We start from the raw sequence: 24597 nt of genomic DNA, 5'->3' as shown, positions 1-24597 counted from the left end.
TACTTTTTATTGTTTTTTATTTTTTATTTTCTTACATATACTATTTCACTATTGTAATTTATTATGTCATGTGTTTGTTTTCAGCTGAGAGTTGTTTTCAAAGTGCTATATAAATTGCTTGCTTGCTTGCATATATATGTATGTATGTGTGTATATATGTATGTGTGTATATATGTATGTGTGTATATATGTATGTGTGTATATATGTATGTGTGTGTATATGTATGTGTGTGTATATATATATATGTGTGTGTGTGTATATATATATGTGTGTGTATATATGTGTGTATATATGTGTGTATGTATATATATATGTGTATATATATATATTATATATATATTAGTATTTAAATTAAGGCTCATAAAAAAATAGGGTGCATATATATATATATATAATTGATGTTCTTTATCAAATTTGTCTCCCCCTGGTGGACTTCTTGAGATATTATAGGAAAGTAACGACAGAAAGCTCCACCAATTAGAGGCGGGGATGCCGATCAGGTGACTAATTCTTCGCCGCCATCATTGTTAGTGGCAGTGAAGCTTGTGTGGAGGGTGACAAGAAGCACCAGCGGAGCTTCGTGGAGTTCTGGTCCGGCTGTGAGTGAGTGTTGTCTGGATATTCAGCCATGGTTCAGACGTGCTCAGCGTACGGCTGTAAGAACCGCTACCACAAAGACAAAGAGATTTCTTTCCACAAGTAAGTTAAGTGCCAATGTGTGTCTGTGTGTTTCAGCGAGCTGGGTAGCATTAGCAGTCCTGACATGGTGGTTGAGCAACGTCCACCAGCCTGCGTTCACTAATCTGCCTCATTAAAGATTAACTGCTCTTCCTCAACAGTACGAAACATGTGGAGTAGGACACGGAACATTTTACGTGTTTGCAGGTTTCATTGCTAAAATCCGGCTACATAAAAGTCAACAGATGCTATTTTTATTTGATGAAATCAAATGTTTTTATCAAGTCTAAAGTCACAAGTTTCTCTATAGTGGCTATACCGAGGCACAAAAATTTAGATATTACTAGAACTTTACGGCTATTTCGCTTTTTTGCAAGCCGAAGTTATCAGCACGGAACACATTTACTTATAAAGTCTTGCAGTTATATTCTTAAATATGTTTGACTTTCCGTAAATAAGGGGATAGTGAATTCCTCCAAATTTAACTGGAGTTTGGATTAATGTGTTTATGCTTACTGCCGGGAGTTAATGCGCTTTTCTTTAGTCCCCAACTTTAGTCTCAAAACAAGTAACAGAAAGGGTTAACGCTTCAGTTTTGTTTTGTTTTTTTTGTTCTGTTTTTTACCAAAGACATAAAGTGTACTTTATAAGCAACTTAAACTAATTATTACATTAAACTGATAACAGAAAATAATTCCCAAATCATACAGAAGCGTTTTGACGTTTCTGTGTATTATTATTATCACTTGTTTGCCAGGTTTCCTCTGGCCCGTCCAGATATCTGCTGTAAATGGGTGGCTGCGATGAGGAGAAACAACTTCAAGCCAACAAAGTACAGCAACATCTGCTCCCAGCACTTCACCGAAGACTCCTTCAAGAGGGAGTGCAACAACCGTGTGCTGAAGGAGAGCGCTGTGCCGTCGCTGTTCACCTTCAACCTCAGCATCAAGGTGACCTAACTAAAGCCGGCAGGGCTTTATTTTTCCAGGAGTCTCCCAAGAGTTTCCAGTCACATTTCTTTATTTCAAGATAAGAGCACAGATCTGAGAGACAGCTCAAATTAAGCAGATAGTTTAGGTAAGCTAGATAAGTAGATCAGGTTAACTTCAGTTAGGTAGCAATTAGTTAATTCGTGTTTTTCTCTCTAGCAGTCAGAGTCCCTGGAGGATCCCTTCCCATCTGAGAACCTCTTCCCGCTTTCTCTGCCTCTGACCTCTGAACCAGCGGAGGAGGAGGAGCCTGAGAGCAACCCGCTTGACACCTGCAGCGTCGCGATGACAACGACCTCAACGACGACGGCGGTCTCCTGCGACCACAACTACACGGTAGAGGACTCGGCGCAGCAGAAGAGGCGCATCGAGCTGCTGGAGGAGCAGGTGGAACATCTGAGGAAGAAGCTGAAGACGACGCAGCAGAAGTGTCGGCGGCAGGAGAGGCAGCTCAAGAGGCTGAAGACCGCCCGGGAGGCGGCACCCAGGATGGCCCGTCAGTCGGCGCCGGAGCCGGGCTTCAGTGAGGGATATGTGATTTTGCCGAAACACATCTACCACAGTTTGAAAGGCATGGAGTGAGGCGGAGTGGAGAAGTTTCATCTGCTGCTGAACTGAAGGACACAAATATTCACACATCTTTCTGTTTTTGTCTTTGTTTTCTAGAGCTCGGGCTGCACTTAAATGACTTTTTAAAGCTTTAGGTTTTGGTTTGGTTTCAAGAGCCAACAGCTCTTCATACTTGATGCACACAGACTGATGGTTCTTGTCACTCTGAGGAAAACAAAGCACAGTTATGCCCCCCCCCCCTCTCAGAAAAAAAAAAAGAAAACTGTTGAACTATTCCTTTAAAGAGTGCTTTTTATGTTCTGTCACATATACGAGGTGTTACCACGTAAGCTGAGGTGAGATCGTCATCTCTGGATTTTCTGGAATTTCTCTAGGAGGATCATCCCAGTGAGGAGAGCTGGGTCTGCAGCCACAACTGAGCAGTTTTCATCTGAAGTGCCCACGGTGTCGAAGCTCAAAGGTGAGAGCCGAGGCCGTTATGAACCATGATGTTCAGAGGCATCTGAGGTAGATCGTTAGGAGAATCGATCTGAGCCTTTAGGTTTTGAGTTTTGCAAATGAAAGAGGAAAAAAAGTTGGTAAACCAAATTCATCAGGAAAATAAACCCTTTTTTTGTACTCTTTGATCTGTATGATGTCATAGAGAGATGATATCCTGATATGGTCCTGTTGGGCACAGAAGCAATACCCAGCTAATCAGAAAGAAAGACGGCTCAAAGTCGGAGAGGCTAAAACGCCTCATTTCAGACAGAGGATGAACTGAAAACCCGGTATCAAAAAAAGAGATTATTTTGAACTGTGACTCATGCAAAGCTGCTCTGAGAGTTTATGAATTAAAAACACAATGCTGGAAATGTGCTGGATAGATCCCCATTAAACATTCTGCTGTTTAATATGGAAATACAATTTGACAGTATGAAATTAACTCACTTGAGCTTCTCTGCTTTTGTTTTCAGAGTTTTGTTTTTTACTTAAAGGCTGATTGAAGTACATTTGCTGCAAAAGCAGCTTTACATTTTTCAGTGTTTCTTGAGATGCAAAAACACTGCTTGTTACTGCTGATGTGCAATAAACTGAAGCCATACGAGCAGCTTCTTTGGCTCTTTGTGCTTCCTTCACTGAGGAGGTCATGTGACTGGTTTTGCATGAAATTAGCAGAAGTGAAGCTCGGCCATTGTTGTGTCATCACCAATGAAATTAAAGTGAATAAAAGAAAAACCAGCAGAGATCGTCTTCATGTTCCCATGAAAATATCAGAAAATGAAACGGATCCAAATCTCCTCCTAGATCCAGGGACTCGGTTCATGTTTGGTGTGGAGGGATTTTCCACCTTTGTAGATGTTTGCAGTCATTCCCATGATGGAAGACTACAAGATCCAAACCCAGAATGTGGTGTTCCTGATGTTTGAAAGTCCTACTTTTTTTTTCCAACATGGAAGACTATCTTTACATTGTTACTGTGGGAGATTTTATTTTCTCCCCTGCCCCTGCTTAGCTCGGCGGGTCAGCCCAGCAGACAGCAGGATTGTCCCGACAGCCGTCTTAATGTCTTGCAGTACAAAAAAATCAAACATAGAAACTACAAAACAAACAAATTCAAGCATCCTTTTTAATAATTAGAAAGTGATTTTGACCCAGAATGGATCAGCCTGGTGGGTAAAATGGAAACCTTTCATATGCTCAAATTTGTTTTGAGCAGTCACCTGTTCCACACTGAGATACGAACCATCAAAGTTTAGCAAAGAGTGTTATTTTGAAGTTTTCTCCAGTGAATCAGATCTGCAAATGTGTACACTTGTAGCTGGAAGCTCACACACATGTCAAGGGTGTGAATATCATGGACTTTTAATGATTTCTTTAAATTGTTCATTTTTCAGGCTGGAATGATCATGCAGCATACATTGTTAATGATTAAAAAAAAACTTCAATAAATTGGAACCGCCAATTAAAATTTCAGCTAGATTGGATGAAATTTCTGTGTCCACTAGGTGGCAACACAAGTGTGACCTAATACTGCCACGTAGATTTCTCCAGACTGGACAATGTACAGCTGAGATACACAATATCCTGTCTTGTGGCGAATATTCGAAAGTTGGCATGCTGCCACGACCGCGCCCTTTAACATAAACTCAAAAGCGTTGCAATTTAACATCACCAAAGATCACACTCACTAAAGATCATGTTGCTCTGATGAAATCCCTGTAGAAAAATAAAACCTGACATTTTCTGTTGCCACTAGGTGGCGCTTTAACTATTGCTGACAATGGGCATACCAGGGTGAGACTCTCATCCTGCCTGTGAAGTTTGGGAGAGACTGAAAAACATGTCTTTGAGTTACATCAATTTGGTGCCTTGTGGGGAAACATTAAAATTCACTGCGGCTTTTGACAAAAACTGACAGTTTTCAAAGCACCCAAAGACCAACTCCTTAAGCCTGTCCTGGACAAATTTGAGGTTGCCTGAGTCAGCCACCTTGAAACTGTAGCCCAAAGTGAAGCCCAAAGGTTAAAACGTGACATTTCATCTGTTCCCACTAGGTGGTGCCGTCACTATTTTAAAATATTACAATTGAAATGTGTTCAGGGGCAGAGCTTTATCACATCTGAGAAGTTTGGTCCAGGTTTGGAGCTCAGGCCCTGACCTAAACTTTTAAACTCAATTATTCTTTCTGAATATTTGAGCCATTGTTTATGGACAGAGATGTTACACAATTTTTTAAAGTGTAACTTTCCAGGTTTGTGACCCCAAAGATTTATATTCATACTCAAAATTATATTGACTTAAAACTAAAACTCTTTCTGTAATTTGAGTGATGATGCATTCAAGCAAAAAATAAAATAAAATAAAGGTAACTTTTTTTGTTACAATTAAGTAATTAGCATAAAATTATTATGACTAAACCTAGACTTTCAAGACTGCTGAGTTTTAAATTCCTAAAATCATTGGTCAGTACCAATACAACATTCAACTTTTATTGTGTCCTATAATAATAATAATAATAATAATAATAATAATAAAAAACACAACATAAAAAACTAGTATAAAACTAGTATACGTTTTTCAATGCACATATTAAACAAATATGTAAGACTGCTTTCTTCCATTTGCACAATATCTCTAAAATTAGAAATATCCTGTTTGAGAGTGATACTGAAAAACTAGTTCATGCATTTATTACTTCTAGGCTGGACTACTGTAATTCATTATTATCAGCATGTCCTAAAAACTCCCCGATTCCCATGATGCATTGAGTATTTCTTCTTCAGTCACCTTTCTCACTCACTACGTGTTAATAGACCTCTCTGCACTGAATCATATCTGTTATTAACCTCTGTCTCTCTTCCACAGCATGTCTTTATCATGTCTTCCTTCTCTCACCCCAACCGGTCGCAGCAGATGGCCCCGCCCCTCCCTGAGCCTGGTTCTGCCGGAGGTTTCTTCCTGTGAAAAGGGAGTTTTTCCTTCCCACTGTTGCCACAGTGCTTGCTCATAGGGGGTCATATGATTGTGGGTTTTTTTTTCTCTGTATGTATTATTGTGAGGTCTACCTTACAATATAAAGCTCCTTGAGGCGTCTGTCGTTGTGGTTTGGCGCTATATAAATAAAATTTAATTGAAAAAATTGAACTGGCACACACACACAGAGGGAGGTCTGGGCCTCTTTGCTTAGGCTGCTGCCCCCGCGACCCGGCCTCGGATAAAGCGGATGAAGATGGATGGATGGAAAATTGAACTGAATTTCGTTAATCAATGAAATTCCTCAATTCCTCAATCATGCAGATACTTCACAACCACAGTGTTTTTGTTATTTTTGTTTTTGTTGTTGTTTTGTTCTGTGTTTAATCCTCTCCCCTGCCTTTACCCTAATTATCTTGTATTTATTGTTACCATGAATAGAAATGATAAATAAAATTTTTAGAAAGCCCCAACAAACAATGGCATTCATGCCCACAGTGAGTTTATTTACCCATGTACTCGTCTCACACGTTAGAAAACAGATTTTAATGATTTATAGAGCATTTCCCACCATCAGAGATCCTTGATTTTTTCAAATACATCTTCCATATTCACTTGACTCCAGTTATATTTATGTCGTGTCAAATCACAATAAAAGTCACCTACATCCATTCTCACATAGAGACAAAAAGACCCACTTGCACTCACTCCTATGGCCAATTTTGAATCAACAGCTAACCTAACTCCTCCTTTAAGACCGATTATCTGTATGATCAACTCTGTCACCTATAACATCTCTAAGTTTCTGGCTTCGATCCTCAACCCGTTGGTCGGCAGCTCTGAACACCACATCCAGAACACCTTGAATTGTGTTGAGAATGTGAGATGTCATTATGGAGGCAGATAAAACCATGGTCTCATACAATGTTACCTCTCTCTTCACTTGCATCCCAGTCACAGAAGCGGTGGAGGTAGTTCGTAAGAGATTACAGGATGATGTTCGCTTTTGGAACGGTGTCTTAATTCCTCCTATTTCACATACAAGGGTCCGTACTACAGGCAGAAACATAGGCGTGCCATGGGTTCCCCAGTTTCACCCATTGTGGCCAACTTGTACTTCTTGGAAGAAGTGGAAAAGAGGGCTTTGCTATCCTACCCTGGAACACCACCAAGTCATTGGTTCAGGTATGTGGATGACACCTGGGTGAAAATCAAATCTCAGAACGTACCACAATTCACGAATCATATTAACTCGGTGGACCAACACATCAAATTCACCAGGGAGGATATGAAAAGTGGCAGGCTAGCCTAGACTGTGGGATTTCTATCAGTAATGGGGGACATCTAAAAGCTGATGTGTACCATAAACCTACACATACGGCTCAGTATTTAAGGTTTGACTCCCATCATCCACTGGAGCACAAACTGGGTGTCATCAGGATGCTATAACCCAGAGCGAACACCATCCCCACAGACACAGCGGCCAGGGAGGCAGAAGAATGGCACATCAAGAAGGCCCTGAGTAAATGTGGTTATCCCAGCTGGACATTTGTCAGCTGGGATAACCAGCTGCCTGGGAAGGCACCTAAAGAAAGCTCCAGCCGATCCAGGAGAGAAGGACAACCGCTGCCCAAGCAAAACAGTTGAGCTGCATTTTTTCTAAACACTGGGTCTCTGTGACTTTTAAACCCCAAAACACGCTGCGCCAAAAGTTGGTCCACCCCAAGAATCGGGTCCCCGACACAAACAGAGTAACACAGTGTACGCTGTGAAGTGCCAGGAGGATTGCCAGGATTTATACATCGGGGAAACCAAACAACCTCTGGCGAAGTGGATGACACAACACAGAAGAGCCACCTCATCAGGCCAGGACACTGCAGTCTATTCACACCTACAGGCCAGTGGACACTCTTTCAGTGATGAGGATGTGCACATCCTGGACAGGGGAAAGACCATCTCTTAATCGAGGAGGGGGCCTAAGAGTACATCTTTCGCCATCTTATAATGCTGTGTTTGCAGCCATTCTCCAACTCTCTCTGAATGTTACTCATGGCCATTGATCAGTGGGCTTTGATAAGTGGTTGCTGATCAATGGTTATGAGAATTTGCATATTAATGATCAAGGAACTGACCTCACAGCCCATTGGTTTCAGTCATTATGCAAATGTACTGTTTATAAGATTGGGGAAACCTGCAGTCAGCTGAGACTGAAGAAGTCACTTGGATGAGTGGTTAAATGTTTCTCCCACTGAAAACACTACGTCCAGATGAACAGAATCAACTTTTGGGGACTAGCTCCACTAACCCACCGCTACAACTCAATTACAGCTAATGTGAGGACGAGTATAATGAAGTATAAGCTAGGTAATATTATTATTAGTATTCTTCTTCTTCTTACATAAATTAAGGTAACAAAACCTTTTCCACTTTGGCCGCAGTGATACTTTTGCCCAGAAGGTGGTGGTACAGAGCTACATGTCCGAGGTCTGAGTAACTCAGTGTCCCATGTGAGGCTGCTGGTTGATGTCATGTGTTTATATTCTTTACGATTGCAGCGAGGCCTAAAGGGGTGATGATGATGTGATGTGTCCAGGATTTCACTACAAGAAGCATGCAAAGTAACACGGGTGCTTCGAGGATTTTTTTCTCTATAGGGTTACAGAGAAGCCTTGAGACATCACATATTCTATCATAAATAAACACCAAAGCAATTTTACTTGTAAAAATGTGGTGTAGACAGACCTCCTGCCTCCATAAAGATGCAGAAGTAAAGATCAAATGTCTCACACATCCTTTGTTTTAAGATTGCAGAGTAATAGAGTCAGGGCATGGCTCACTGTTTTGCTTTGCAAAGTGTGAAAACTGTAAAGAAATCTGTCTCTGTGTGAAGATGGCAGTGCATGTGTGGATAGTTTATAGTTTAGTAAATAGTTGGGATACTTACTGAAATGTATCTGAAGTCTGGCAGGATTATTATTCAGTGACTTTACAGGTGGTTACCATCCTGTTTGCCCCTTGGGGGTAAATAAAGTCTCTCTGATTCTGATTCTGATATGATTCTGTTGTACCCTAAATTGGACTCAGTATGACCACTGACATAGCATGAGTTTGACCCCTGAGTTAGGGAATGGCAAGCAGTGGATCAAACCACTGAAGCATATGGAGGTGAATCTGCTTTCCAAAACTTAAAACTGTTGTTTGGCACTTATATTAGAACAAGAGCTTTCACTTGATGTTATTATATTATATGACATAAAAAAGGATATATTTACTTTTTTCCACACACACACAAAAAGCTTCCAGTGGGATTTCAACCCTTCATCACTATGATAATTTCAACAGTTTTGGATTTTGGAGTGGGTAGAACGTTAGTGGTTGAATGTTCAAGCTGTGGCCAGCTCCCCAGCCAATAATTGGTGAAAAGCTCACCAATTATTGGCAGATGCAGACCACAGAAGCTATCTGCCATGACATTTCAGGCACTGAAATTATCCCAACTTCTTCTATGCTGGTTTTCAAAAGGTACCGAGACAGAACTGACAGTGTACCCGCAGCTTATCAGTAGAAAAGTGACATTTAAGGGCTGATATCTGTTGCACGGAGGTGCTGCTCTGACAGTGAGACTCCTCCATCAGGCCTCAGGAAACGCTAACAGTTTAGTTTTGCTCTGGTATCAGTTTCTCCTCACGACCTCGACCCTCCTCAGGTGAACAGCCCTCTGCAGGGCTGAATCTGATCCAGGTGGACGTGCTTGGTCTGAAGCTCCGCCCCCAGGCATAGCATCAAGGTCGCCCTGTCTGAACAGTAACGCTCCTCGGGCTGCAGCCTGACCGCTTTCATTAGATAACACCTGGATGACCTGCTGCTCCCAGCATGCTCTGCTCATGGCACTGAAAGCCGGAGGCAGGAACACAAAGACACTTTCCACTAAATTAATAATATGAACTATAGTACAGTGCATTATTCTCGTGAGCACAGGGGCACATTTAAGGCTACATTTAAAGGGTAAAGTTGAGCTCCTACACTCAGAAAAATTATGGTTCTTAAATGGTTCTTCAGATGGCTTCATGGTTCTTTAAAGAACCATCATACGTCAAAGAACCTTTTTATTTTGTGGATGGTTCTTCAGCTATTACAAATGGTTCTTTAAAGAACAAAAGGTTCTTCATCCTTAGCAATCTAAGTTTGATGGTGTAAATGGCATAAATATTTATTCACTATAATGAGGCTGTGAATTATACTGTGTGTTTTCTTTGTGTGCATGTGTGTGCGAAGGGAGAGGACGGGATACCTGGCAATTACCCTTTAAGAGAAGATGGTAGGAAACTGAATATTCAAATAAAAGCTAGAAATATTTGCTAGAAATATACTGGTGGCAGGGGTGGGGGGCCAAAGCCTAAAGACCCTAACCCCCCCCCCCCCCCCCCCCCCCACACACACACACCCCTAACCCCACAAACACATTATGAATATGGTGAGTTAACAAACAGTAGACACAATACACACATTCAAATACTGTACTTTAGTTATAAATTTTGATAAAGCATTACTATAATGGATAATATATAATATGTAATATAATATATCTATATCACTAAAGCACTTCTGGATGGATGCAAACTGCATTTCGTTGCCCTGTACCTGTGCATGTGCAATGACAATAAAGTTGAATTCTATTCTATTCTATTCTATTCTATTCTATTCTATTCTATTTTCTACTCCAAGGCATTACTTTTGAGATTATTATATATTTTTGAAAATATAGCATAATGATAATACTAGTTATTGTAAACTTTACAAACCACCCAGCAGTATGTAAAGTCAAATTATGAAATACAAGTAAATAACAATTGCAGAACAGAATGTCAGTGTAATGAACACACACTTCGTTTTGACAAAGCGCACTGCTTAGGTAAATGATCTGAGTAGTTGTTCATCACTGAGCAATTTGATAATATGTGTTTCGAGCCAAATAAATGACAGGGAGAGAGACAGTGACGTCAGAACACGTCATACTATAACCTCCCGGGAGCGGACGGAGGGGGTCAGTCGTTGGGATGCGCATGCGCAGACAGAGTGCGCGAGCGGCGGGCCTTGACCTTTCGGGGAAAAAAACTCACGGACGGTGACAGCGAAACGGATAACAGTCTTCAGTACCTGCTGGACTTTGAAGCTGTGGATTCTGGGACTGTTAGAAAAGGTAAAACATTTTCATTAAAACCTTATTACTGTTTTGTTTTTGTTACTCGTCATTGTAGCTTGCTGTTGATGTAGCGATTAGCTAGATACGTTAGCCGTTGACGTCAGCGCAATTTAGTATCCGGTATACAGAAACTGTTTTCCTAACAAAACCACTGTTATAATTAAGTGAAGCTGCTTCCAGCTAATTTGAACCTTTGGCTTCTAAAATATGTGGTTCAATTGCGTGCTGCGTGCATAACCTAATGTCAGCTAGACCGAAATTAAAATTTAATATATTGTTAAAGTCACTAAAATGGCGCCTGAAGCCTGTTGTGGCGTGAGCTCTGTGTCTGCTCTAGAAACTCTGAAATCCTGTAGCTCTGAGCCGTACATTAAATACTCACATGAACCTGTACTTTGAATTCTGTATGAGCTGTATAAAATGCAGCTATGCATAAGAGTTTTGAATGAATAATTAGATTAGATAACTCTTTATTGTCTAATCGAATTATATAGAAATGAATAGAACGTGGTTCTTTAGACTGATGCCATAGAAGAACCTTTTTTGGTGCCACAAAGAACCTTTCAAACAATGGTTTCAAACATGAGAAGGTGTGTCTTTGACTGTTCCTGCATAACTTAGTTTCGGACTAGTTGACAAGTTATGCTCCGGTCATTTGATGTTTCCAAGATAGATGTTCTTTTGTAATATAGTTAATTTTTTTGTATATTTCATTTATCCACCATCATACATCATGCATACAAGCTAAGAAGAGGTCGTTATACTAACAAGAGGTATCAACGCTGGGCCAAAGTTCAGCACATGGTTAAAGTTTGTAATCCAGCCAGGGTGTAAATATCACTCAGCAGCCAGAGCTGAAGCAGGTAGCATCAACACATAAATCTACTCTACCTGGCTTAAATCACAAGAGCACCTCTGACCAAAAAGCTGTAGATTTTTCTTGTTTGCACAAATTAATCCAGATTCACATTAATTGTGTTCACAGCTCCAACAAAATGAGGAAGAGGAGGGGGAGAAACACAATTAGGTTGAATTACAATTGGATGGAAGGCGAGGACAAGAAGAAGGAAGCTTACGATGAGGAGGAAGAGAAGCAGCAGGAGCATCTTTAGGGATCCCTATGATGTCATTGAGGTTTGTTTCATTAATATGGTCCTCTCACAAAGAACGATGACTTGTTTTAGTTCACCTACTTCCTGTATTAAATAGTGATGTGCAAAATGTTGTGAAAAACCATGGAGCAGGTACGTATAGTGCATCTGCAGGTAAATGAACATCAAATCTCTGAGACAGACTGAAATCTGTATATTTATCACCCTTATGATAAAACCCACTTCAGCCATTGGTTTATGGACTTGAAGCCTCAACATTTGCTTTATTGCTGTTGCTATGTTGGGACCATATTAGGATGAGGGATCAGAATCTGGAGTCGTGCACACTATTGTTTCATTTAGTGTGTATCCATAAGATTTGTACAGCAGATCCAAGTTGTGCCTTGAAAACAGGAAAGTCGTCTGCATAGAGGAGAACTGTAATAGCAGGCTTGTACAAAGTGAGGCTTTGTGCACTCGTTTTACTTCTGTCACCCTGTTTTCATGCAGATTTCACTTGAAATCAGGCAAGAACTGGACTTATTTTTTATGTGTTCTTGTGAATTGATTGTGTATCGCATATGTTTGATTTGACTTTCTGCAAGACAACAGTCGTCCACTGGCCAAAAAAGTTTTCCAAATACCTCCACGTAGGGCTGGGCCATATTATACCGTTCACGGTAATACCGGTATAATGTTAGGCAACGATAGGAAAATGAAATATCGCGATAGAATGGGAGTAAAACGCGCATGCGCAGTGCCTTTGTTTTCATACGCACATGGCCGATTGTTGAGTGAAACAAATGAACCAGAATTGGTTTGTAAAAATGGTGCAACTTCAGTGATGTGGAACTGGTTTGGCGTTTGTCCATCAGATACACAACAAAGCACATTTTTTGCAGAACATGCAAGCGGCCGTCGTTATTGTCGTATTTGTCGGACTAAGATGCTCTTAAATCTGGGAGTAATCTGGGTCCTAAACTCCGTACCTTCAGGTCAAACGAACACTGCAGCATCACTGAGAGTTAAAAACTGTCTAAATTCTTTCATCTTTAATAAAACGATCAGCATTGCTGCTTTACCAGGTGTAACTATGAAGTTTAACTTCCAGGCATCCATGAAAACAAAATTTATTACATTTAACGGAGTTAGAAGTTAGCAGGAAGCTAGCGGAAGTTAGCTCGCTAGTTTCGCTAGTTACCCAAGCATGATATAGCATGTTCTGACTGAGAGATTTCTGAAAAAAAATCAAACGTACAGCTCTGCTATCACTTCCAACATAAATGAAGACAGGAAACTAAACAGCAGTGACGTTTGTAGGGTTACTGAAGTTGGGCTAGCTGCTATATAATGATGTGCTACGTGATCGCTAGCGACACAGCTATGTTAGCATGACATAAACAGTGAAGCTGGAGGACGAACACTAACACTTTTCCACTTATAAAAGTTAACGTGCCTGATAGTTAGAGACAAATGCAATCGCATGGCAGGATGCTGTAAACGGACCAAACTTCAGTCAGGAGAACAACTGAGATAATCCATAACAACTGAGATAATCCTTCCACAATACGAGGTTAGTCATTAATATACTGCAACAACATGGGAATAGAGCAGCTGCCAGAGAATTCAACATTAATGAATCAATGGTACAGAAGTGGAGGAAGCAAGAAGAATGAGTTTAATAAAGTTTGATTTATCTGACTGCTTTGTTTCGCTTAATGTGCCTTATAATCCCGTGCACCTTATGGTCCGAAAAATACGTACTGCACACTGCAGTTTAATGTTGCAAAGCACCTCTTTTTAACTTCAGTGGATATTATACATGGTTATGCTCAGGATATGTCAGCCCATTTCTACTGGAAATGCCTTTTGGTTAAACTTTCAGCAAGGAATTTGTATTCGCACTGTTAAATTTTTATATAGCTTTAATGTACATAAAAACCAGCTTCTTGTTTAAGTGAAAATAAAAGGAAGGTTGTCTTTTTGCACTAGTAATGTTGTGGAGTTGTATTTTGTCTTGCATAAATTATATCGTCAGTTATATCGTTATCGCAAATTTTCAAATATATATCGTGATAAATATTTTTGGCCATATCGCCCTGCTCTAGCTCCACGTGATCAAGCCTGGATTTAGAAAAGAATAGCAAAAAAAAATCTGCACCTCCTGCTTCAGATGAAATTTGTGTTTCTGTGTTCAGAGGCAGCGGCGAGAGGGGAGATCTCGGCTCATCCAGCTGGAGAGCCTGACCAGGAGGAGTGGAACATTAACTCAGCTCTTCCAGGGCACCCTGCAGACTCTGCTACTGGCAACAGCAAGGGATGATGTGAACGCCAAACTGGAGTCCATCACAGGTCAACTGCAGGTATGCGAGTCAGACCTTCTGAGGAGGGTTTCACTTTTCTCTCTTCTTTATAATTGACTCTTTTCTCTCTCTTTCAGCTCCTTGTCTCAGAGTGGGAGGGATTTGAAGCACAAAGGGAGGAACTTGTCGTTTGGTTGGCTGATATGGATGTCCGCCTGAGAGGTTGACCAGCTGGCAGGAAACACCAGTGAAAAACTGAAACAACTGCAGGTGTGGGCTTGTTTTGATATGACATATATTTGATATGAAACATACGTCAGAGACATTATCCTAAACTGGACTAACCAAGGACCATGAGTACAACATGAAACGTACATTACATAGTGTAAGGCTGAAGTTCATTGATCATTTTAATCATAAACTTGTTGTTGAAATATTTTTACTGAACATGCAAACATCTGCTGATAATGTGTTGATTTATTGGTCTGTTATGAAGCTATTGCTATTTCTAATGTATTTTATCACTTTCTGATGTTTTATTAATTAAACAATACATGTATTATTTGTTGTGTTATCTGTAGATATAGTATTTATATATATTTATTTATAGTATAGCCAATATATTTAATTATTACTGTTTAAAACACTAATATATGACATGTATTAGTAGTGATGTTGTGCTGAGGGTTAAAATGCCTTTTTGTCTTTTGGTAACTACAAAATGACAATAAACCATTAATATATGTCTATGCTGTGCTCGTATTTATTTTCCCCTACTCAAATTCAATTTATGATGCATTTTATTTTGAAAGATTTAAAATGGTTTTTTAAAGAACCACTCAAAAAAGGTTCTTTAAAATGGTTCTTTAAAGAACCATTTTTAAAAAGGTTCTTTGAAAAACCATTAAAGGTGCCCCAAAGAACCATTTCTTGATGGTTCTTTGGGGCACCTTTAAAGGTTCTTCAATGAACCACTGAAAGAAATGGTTCTTCAAAGAACCATCGTTTGAAAGGTTCTTTGTGGCACCAAAAAAGGTTCTTCTATGGCATCAGTCTAAAGAACCACTTTTGGTTCCAGTTGGCACCTTTATTTTTCTGAGTGTAAGGTGAAAGATGAACAGCATGTGCACATCATGTCTTCTTCTTCTTCTACCGGCTGTTTTTCTTCTGTTCAGTCTCCTCTCATGTGAATGTGCTGCTGATGAATATGTTCATCCTCTGACCCAGATACAAACTCCCCGGCTTCACTTTTCATTCTCTTCAGTCTGGACTCAGTGAATTCAGCCTGCAGCAGCGAGCCAAACGCTCGGAGTAAATGGAGGTTAGCGGGACGGTGCTGCACCACGATAATGATGTATATAAATATAAAACACTGTCATCATTTTTAAAATCTGCCCGGCAGCATGCATTCGATCTGTACCGTAGTATGATCTCACTGCCAATAATCTGCTCTTTCCTCAAAAACTCTGAAGAGACGCCTGAGGGGAAGAAGCAGAGCGGGGGAGGAAGACAAGGGGAGAGAGGGCTTTAACTGTGAGAGGAGAAGAAAGAGATCAGAGGAGGGAAAGGCTGAACCGAGAGGCTGCTGAGGAGACCGAAAAATAACTCTAATAAGGCACAAAAGCAGATACACAAATGAATTACTTTTAAAACGAAGCCAAAGGTAATAAATTCACAGACTACAATTACACAAGTCATGCTACAGAAGTCCTTAATTTATGCTCCAAATTACTTAATTAGTTCTTTATAAATGATTAACTTGTGTTCCAGATAAATGCTAATCAGGATCCAGAGTACATGCTCTTAAATGCTAAACTTGCGCTGCATAAACAATGCAGCATAAAGAAATGCATTTAAAAAAAAAAAATCTTATACCCTTTAAGCATTACTGTGCTCTCTAGGCTTTAAATAACTATAGAAATGGAAAAATAAACACTACTGGAGGATGAATCCCAGGAAGTTGTTTTATAACATGAATTAAAGAGGTGCAGTGTACAAACGGAGTTTTCTGGGGTAGAGATGGTAGATTTCTTAATGTAATTAAGCTAGTCATCTTGATCAGGGGTGGGCACTTAATTTTCCCAAGGGAACACGAGAGAAACTGGCACTGTTTTGAGGGCCTAACCAACAACCATATAAAGAGATAAATGTATTCATGATGTAGAGTGAGCACCCAGCTTTACAGCAGGAACGATCAGACTCACAGCACAGATAAAGGAAGGCACAAAATGAAATTCAGTAATTATGCCCCAAATAATTTTAGAGCCTGAATTATTTCAAATAAATTAACTTCATGTTTAATTCAGAAGGTATTGAAGGTATTATCAGTTAGCTGAAACACTCTAGAGTTCATGTTTTAGGATTATTTAATTAATAGGAGGATCACACTCCTCAGCTTCCCTGGGAAAGTTCCATCCAGGATACGTTTTCGTTCTGGCTTTGGGACAGTGGACCAGCTCTTTATCATCTCAAGGATATTCAAATGTGCCTCTGACCAGTCTGCATGTGTTTTGTGGACTTGTGGAAGACATTCGACTGCATCCCTCAGGATATCCTGTGGAGGTTGATTTGATAGTATATGATGTGATCCATTTTTACAGGCCATTCAGGCCACTTACAACTGCAGCAAAAGCTTGATCTCTCAACTGGTTTGGAAACAACTTGGTGTTCCCCTGGATGAGCAGGAAGAGGTGGCCCAGTTGGGGGACGTCTGGGCTTCTCTACTTAGACTGCTGCCCCTGAGATCCGAACCCAGATGGATGGAAACCTTTGCTGTAGAAGCATTAAAACAGATCTACAGTTACTTTAAGCTGTGCTTTGATTGTTTAATCCACGTTTTACATCAAAGTTCATATATTCAAACTAATTCATGCTCTATAATTACTTACTGCTCTAAATTGACAGAATTAATTTTCCACATAAATAGTCTAAACAAATGCTCTGGAAGTTATTTATTTTTTCACTCTAGAATATGTCATGTGTTTACTAGAATGGCTTTATTCATGGGGTAGTTAATGCTGCAGAATTACTTCATTCATGCTTTATATTCTAGGACTGCTTATTTGTACTCTTGAAGTATTTAAAATCTGCTCTGTGAGCTTTAATGAATATATTTGCAGTCTTGAGTTGTGTCACAACAGGTTATATTTCATTTTGAAACCACAGTTTCATGGGATTATGAAACGTCATCATTGGTCCACTAGCATTAGTCTGTGAGTCAATGAAAAAAACAATGAACTGTTGATAGTAACAATAATAATAATAAGAAACTACTGCTAATAATAATCATAATAAGATTCATAGTTTTTATTGTTAATGTTTTTTTTTTAAAATAAATGTTTGTAGTTTTGCTCATTTGTGGGTATAATCTTGCTAATTTGCACTAACATGTTGTGAGCATTATTGCGTGCACTAAAGTAACTTTACTGCATGAATTAATATGTGCAAATAAATAGTTTTGTGCTAATGGATCTGAAGGCAGCGAACAAAAATGACTCAGAGAGGAGAAGCTGTGAGATGGAAAGGAGTGAAGGGAGCAAAAAGGAGGAGGATGATGATGAAAGTGTGACCTGTTGCAGCTGTTTGCGTTTCAGCGGATGGAAATATTTAATTTAAACTCTGAAAAGGTCATCTGAGGTTCAAAATGATTCAACCTGCTGAGAGCTGACCGGAGAGGTGTTTAACACATCATCGGGGAGGCTGTTACAGACTCTCAGCTGCACACATGATGGAAGCACCTTCACCTCAAGACTTGGGGATGTTTATTTTTATGTTGCTGAACTTTAAGGTCTAAATCTTGGAGAAAAGCTCTTTAAAGATATTTATTAATGTCTGTGACACTTATGCAAGCATACTCAGGGAGAACAGCTAAGTGTTTGTAGTGCACCCTGACGCCTCCTCAGACCTGTGATGGCCGGACTTTTTGGACGAGTCAGCAGTGAGTTTTTGATTCTCCGTGGCTCTGACAAACATGAGACAGCCCTGATCTCATACTCACTGATTAAGAGGACATTCTTTATTTACATTCTTATTTCTTGATATTTGACCAATGACTCCTCTTGTTTCCTTTGACAGCATAACTGGTTGAGGACCAATTGCATAGCTTTCCTGTGAGGTATTTGATTTATCTGTTTCTGGCTCAAAGTTTGGGCCTAGTGGTGACCTTTGGGGCTGGCATACTGTATTACAACAAAATCTGCAGTTCTTATAATGTCCACTAGAGGCACCCTCCAAAAGTGAGTCATTCCCCATAGACTCCCATGTTAACATGTCCAGCTTCACACAAAAATAAACATGTTTACATCCTGGTACAGAAAGCAGCTTCAGTCTCTATAGCTAATTTGATCTCTCATGACAGCTGGACAGGTGGTGAATTTTTATACAGCTTTTGATTTTTATTAAGGCTTGAATTGATTACAGTTAGGATTGTGTGTGCTCTGATTGGCAGATGCTAGCTGCCTGTTCTGCCTGTTCTCATTCCTGGAGAATTAATTGATGCCATTTTGTTGGTTTTACCTGGTGACTTTTACCTGGTTACAGCATTACAAAGTCATTTGCACTGTTTCATTTTTAAATGGAGAGGGTTACTGATGCAAAGACGTGTGTTTTAACCCAAACACTAATGAACTCCTGAGCCTAATGAAGTAGTTTTTAGCGTGTAAAACAAAGCGAAAACAGAAAATAGTGAAAACAGAGCTGAACAGGTTACAATTACTTGGGGAAAAATGTGTATTCCTTGGTGGAATGGTGAGTGGTTGCTGGCTGTGTGAAATTGACTGCACAGTGCTGCAAAAAATGCCTCCTTGCAGTTGCTTTGGTCACTAGCAGATTCCTGTGGTCACCAGTAGATTGCATGGAAGACACTGAGCAGGACTCAACAACTACAACTGTACTGACACTCTAACACAACCTGGAAGCTGGAAACCTTCACCTTAAAAGTAAAAGTCATGTTTTAAAGTGCAACCAACATGTTTCAAATGTGCAAATCCCAGTGACTACCAGTGACCAAAGCAATCACGGAGAGGTTTGCTGTGCAGCACCCTGTTTGTGACCTACTTTACAGAGACTGCCAGCAACCTACAGCAACCACTTGGCAACCAGTTGGGAAATATACATTTTTCCTTAGCAGCTGAATGTTGCCAGAGGGTCACTAACTGGTTCACAGACTAGTGTGGCTGGAATCTTACATACAGTCAATGGTTTGGGCTCATTATTTCGCTGCACATTGAATTTTGGACCAATCAGATGCTGCCACCTTGGAACTCTGCAACAGGAAGAATCTAAACTGGAATTACAACCCCCTCCGCTACTATTCCAGGAGCAAACTCAGCAGGACTTGAAGCCTAAAACTTTTTCCCTGCTCACTCCTGAACCTGTGCTCACAGATCTGTCAGTCCTGGCTGGACACCACACTGTGTTCTGCTGTAGCAGATGAATGGTGCTCTCCAGTGGGTGTTAAAGTTTATTTATCAGCTCCACAAACAGAAGCCCGTGTGTGTGTGTGTGTGTGTCTGACTTTGTGTCTGTCAGCGTCACTCTGACGCACAGCAGGGTGGGGACCATGTGACATCACTCCTGTGGGGTTAAAGGGCGTCGCTATGACAAAACAGTAACCATAACGACGTGCTCTCACCTCCTGTTTGTGTGTGTGTGTGTGTGTGTATGCGTGTGTGTGTGGTTCGGTTTAACACAGCAGAGGTGTGTTTTCAGCTTGAGTCATGTCTGACAGTTTAATTCCTGCCTGATGTCATGAGAGAGTTTGTAACGTCTGACTTTTGCACTCAAATATTCACCGCTTCAGTGCCCGTCACTCAGCGCTTTCCTTTTTTAATACACCCACATTACAGCTGTATTCACACATTCTACACCTGAAAAAATTTACACTGTAATCTTAAATATTTTCTCTTCTACAATTTCTTAAATCATGTTCTAACAGTAAAAAGTTTCAATGCTGAAAACATGATTAAATATTTTGTTAAGTGAAGTCAAGCTGTAGAATCAATGAATACTTGAAGAAGATTTCGTCAAGTGTAATAGCCCAACATGGGATATTCATTGCAAACCAAATTCAGATGTAAATGCTGTATTGTGAGGTTTACATTAAAACATTAAAATATAATTCTAGAATTAGCCTAGAAACATTTAATTCAGACAACAAATAAAAGTTACTGCTGCAGGATCCGCTTTCTAGTTTCCGAATTTTCACTTGAACCTTTTTAATGTAAAGTCCCTAAAGCCTAACAGGACTTGATTCGTAAACCAGGGGTGATTCTAAGTTCATACTTTTAGGAAGGCTCCGCTCCCAATCATAATGGCATGCATACAGTGGCTTGTAATTAATATTAATGCAATATGCTGTTTGCAAATGTCATCAACCCTTTTCACATTTGCAAACCTCAGTTCAGTTGGATAAACACAACTGGATGATCTAATCTAGTGTCTCAGAATAATTCCGAGCAAAAATAATCAGAGATTTCAGTAATATACACATGTTTTAGGGCGGAGCCTTTAGTTATCAAACCCGAGGCAAAGTCTCAGTCGTTAAAGATGTTAAAAAAAAACATTTGTGGCAAAGCAGATGTGAAATATGCCCAACATTTTTTCACTCTCATAATCAAATAGAAGCAGTCCACCCAATCACTCAGCACTTAAAGCAACATTATCAATACAGACACCGGAAAATCAGCCACTCCAAAGACCTGTACATGAAGCAAACTGCTAATAGAGTTGTTTTATATTAAGGTTTCTTAATTCATACAAACCCTCCCTGTATTCTGCAGACTGCGCACAGAGCATTATGTACCGCAGAACAGATTTGTAGTTCGTCACATCGATGGTAGTGGCAGCCATCCTGGTCAGCCATGTTTCGAGGGAATCCTGTAAAATGATATTGTTCATGGAAATATGCTCTGTTTACGATGTTCACTGGCGTTTTTAAAGTGTGGTGCAGGGAAAAATGCAAACCCTCCATGAAATACATGAAAAACTACTGTTTGAATAGTTTAGAAAATATTTTAACCATTTAAAACAATAAAGCATATCAGAAGGTTAAAATTAGCTAATAATCTCTAGTAATTTAATTCCCATTAGACAATGCTTTTTACACTATTTAGAAAACAAATAAAGATAAGCAGACACTTTAATTATCAGAACAGTTTGAACTTTTCTGTATTTCAGTTCAAGTTAAATCTGCATCACTGATGTGGTGTTAAATTACCTCTTTTATTTTCTTTCTGCCACAGAAACAAAAGTCTGAAGCAGCAACGCCTCTGTGTGAGAGACTGTAACATGATGTCGATAACACTGGACATAAATCCTGTTTTCTTTCTATCCTGTACTGTCATCAATAGACAAGTCAGGAAAATATAACACTTGACAATACCAGAAAGTAATACTAAAATACACTATCATTACTACCATTAATATAGTAGTAATAGTATTTTTAGGAGTGCTCTGATGAAATTTGGGGTACTCTAAACTCGCCTATGTCATGCATGAAACTGACTCTGTAAGTGCTTAATTTAAAGAATGAAAGCATGCTGTAGTTTAAATGAATTTGTGTTCTCAAAATTTCTTCATTTCTGCTCTAAATGGCCAAATTAATTGTTTCCAAATGCTCAATTTGTCTTCAAGAGCAAACGTCATAGAGTAATATTAAACAGAGTCAGAGGGAGGGTTAGTTTCTGTTTTCAGAGCCAGTATCAGTGGTATCAGCTGTAATGCAGACGGACGAGACTGATATTATTAAAATTGACTGAAGGTTCTGCAACTCCATTCTGGACTGTTTAATTCCTCTTTAACCCCCCGATCATAGGTCTCCCCGTCCTGGTGCTGGAGGACAGCACAGTTTCAAGTAATGAGGTCAGTGCATGAACAGACCATCTGTGAGCTAAAAGCTCTAAACGGTCAGTTTATCGCAGTTTTTTCCCCACTCTTGGCTCTGTATGATGTCATAAAGAGAGGATGCCCCTAAAATGGTAATCTCAGAAGCCCCACCCACTTCTGTTTAAAAGAGGCAGCCAGTTAGAAGAAAACTGGGGGAGGAGCTTGACCACTTTGTTTCAGGATGAACTGTGTTGTTGCATTAAGAAGGATTATTTTGAACTGTAAATCAGACAAAGCCACTCTCATGAATTTCAAAACTAAAATGATGGAGACTTAAACACAACCACAAGCTCTGCAAATGACAACATGAAAAAAAGAAGGACTTTTATTTGTTTTTGTTGTCATTTTCTTTTATACTGAATGAATAATACAACAAACAGATGACACATGGACCAAAATTACATAGTTGTCATGTTTGGTCGTGTGTTATTGTGGCAGAAGATCCCGATCACGCTGAGAGGAGAACAGGAATCTGACTCGGCCTGCAGTTTGCCTGTGTGTGAAGCATGGATGTAAATCCATGTGGATACAAATAATGACTCATTAATGTGTCACACTAAGCCTCGTTAATGGTGATCTGAAGGTTCGGAAAAATCAAACCCCACACACACACACACACACACACACACACACACACACACACACACACACACACACACACACACACCAGTCATTTGTTTGGGATTTGTCAGCTTTAATTCGGGAACATTAATCTGAACATATTAAGGCTGCATGAAGCGAGGCGCAGCTTTCTAATCTCCACCTGCAGAGTGCTGTCAGAACAGTAAACAGTTCAGCCACAGCTCCTCGAACGCCGGCTGCACAACAGTCGAAGAAAAGCTGAAGCAGCCGAGTGAGTGAAGAAGAAAACTTCCCTCGTGCTGGTTTTCGTGCAGACCAGACGACTGCAATATGATGTTTTGTCCATTAAAATAATCATATAGCAGACACACACAGTGATATTTGAGAAGTGAAATGCAGTTTATTGGATTTACAGAAAGTGTGCAATAATTGTTTAAACAAAATCAGGCAGGTGCATAAATTTGGGCACTGTTGTCATTCTATTGATTTCAAAGCCTTTGAACTAATTATTGGACCTCAAATTGGCTTGATAAGCTCAGTGACCCCTGACCTACATACACAGGTGAATCCAATAATGAGAAAGAGTATTTAAGGGGGTCAGTTGTAAGTTTCCCTCATTTAATTTACTCTGAAGAGTAGCAACATGGGGGTCTCAAAACAACTCTCAAATGACCTGAAGACAAAGATTGTTCACCATCATGGTTTAGGGGAAGGATACAGAAAGCTGTCTCAGAGATTTAAGCTGTCTGTTTCCACAGTTAGGAACATGTTGAGAAAATGGAAGACCACAGGCTCAGTTAGGTTAAGGCTCGAAGTGGCTGACCAAGAAAAATCTCGGATAGACAGAAGCGACGAATGGTGAGAACAGTTAGAGTCAACCCACAGACCAGCACCAAAGACCTACAACATCATCTTGCAGCAGATGGAGTCGCTGTGCATCGTTCAACCATTCGGCGCACTTTACACAAGGAGATGCTGTATGTGAGAGTGATGGAGAGGAAGCCTTTTCTCCGCCCACAGCACAAACGGAGCTGCTTGAGGTTTGCTAAATGACATTTGGACAAGCCAGCTTCAATCTGGAATAAGGTGCTGTGGACTGATGAAACTAAAACTGAGCTATTTGGGCATAACAAAGGACATTATGCATGGAGGAAAAAGAGCACAGCATTCCAAGAAAAACACCTGCTACCTACAGTAAAATATGGTGGTGGTTCCATCATGCTGTGGGGCTGTGTGGCCAGTGCAGGGACTGGGAATCTTTTCAAAGTTGAGGGACACATAGTATCAGCAGATCTTGGAGAATCGGTGACAAAGCTGAAGCTGCGGCGGGGCTGGATCTTTCAACAAGACAATGACCCAAAACACTGTTCAAAATCCACTAAGGCATTCATGCAGAGGAACAAGTACAACGTTCTGGAATCTCAGTCTGCAGACCTGAGATTATTGAAAATCTGTGGTGTGAGTTAAAGAGAGCTGTCCATGCTCGGAAGCCATCAAACCTGAATGAACTAGAGATGTTTTGTAAAGAGGAATGGTCCAAAATACCTTCAACCACAATCCAGACTCTCATTGGAACCTACAGGAAGCGTTTAGAGGCTGTGATTTCTGCAAAAGGCGGATCTACTAAATATTGATTTCATTTCTTTTTTTGTGGTGCCCAAATTTATGCACCTGCCTGATTTTGTTTAAACAATTATTGCACACTTTCTGTAAATCCAATAAACTTCATTTCACTTCTCCAATATCACTGTGTGTGTGTCGTATGATGTATTTAACTGACTTTTTTTTTTTATTGTAACAACCAACGATTTATACAGGAAAATAATGACTATTAACAAGG

At 40.0% G+C, this 24597-nt stretch overlaps 2 protein-coding genes across 5 annotated transcripts; both read left to right on the top strand.

The window, feature by feature from the left end:
* Positions 1-502: 502 nt before the first annotated feature.
* thap1 (THAP domain containing, apoptosis associated protein 1) lies at positions 503-6172 on the top strand. 4 transcript variants are annotated; one of them, XR_014892997.1, is made up of 5 exons: positions 503-700; positions 1437-1629; positions 1828-2239; positions 2335-2698; positions 5587-6172. XR_014892997.1 is itself a non-coding variant. In XM_085278870.1 (4 exons), exons 1-4 carry the CDS (start codon positions 630-632, stop codon positions 2370-2372), a joined length of 711 nt encoding a protein of 236 aa, XP_085134996.1. In that variant the 5' UTR covers positions 503-629; the 3' UTR covers positions 2373-6172. The 4 variants fall into 4 exon arrangements, 3 of the variants coding, with proteins under 3 accessions (XP_085134996.1, XP_085134995.1, XP_085134997.1); XM_085278870.1 differs by having other exon boundaries at positions 1831-2239; positions 2335-6172; XM_085278869.1 differs by having other exon boundaries at positions 2335-6172.
* Positions 6173-10756: 4584 nt separating this feature from the next.
* On the top strand, positions 10757-15036 carry LOC146570441 (uncharacterized). The gene is made up of 4 exons (XM_085281180.1): positions 10757-10894; positions 11883-12031; positions 14187-14351; positions 14429-15036. The coding sequence occupies exons 2-4, from the start codon at positions 11975-11977 to the stop codon at positions 14516-14518; spliced, it is 312 nt and encodes a 103-aa protein (XP_085137306.1). The 5' UTR covers positions 10757-10894; positions 11883-11974; the 3' UTR covers positions 14519-15036.
* Positions 15037-24597: the final 9561 nt, after the last annotated feature.

This window comes from Mchenga conophoros, linkage group LG7, assembly GCF_057382185.1.
Source record: "Mchenga conophoros isolate Kocher_MC1m ecotype Shallow Benthic linkage group LG7, M_conophoros_male_GT1.1, whole genome shotgun sequence".
NCBI classification, from domain to species: Eukaryota; Metazoa; Chordata; class Actinopteri; order Cichliformes; family Cichlidae; genus Mchenga; species Mchenga conophoros.
This window is presented reverse-complemented; position numbering and strand designations above follow the sequence as displayed.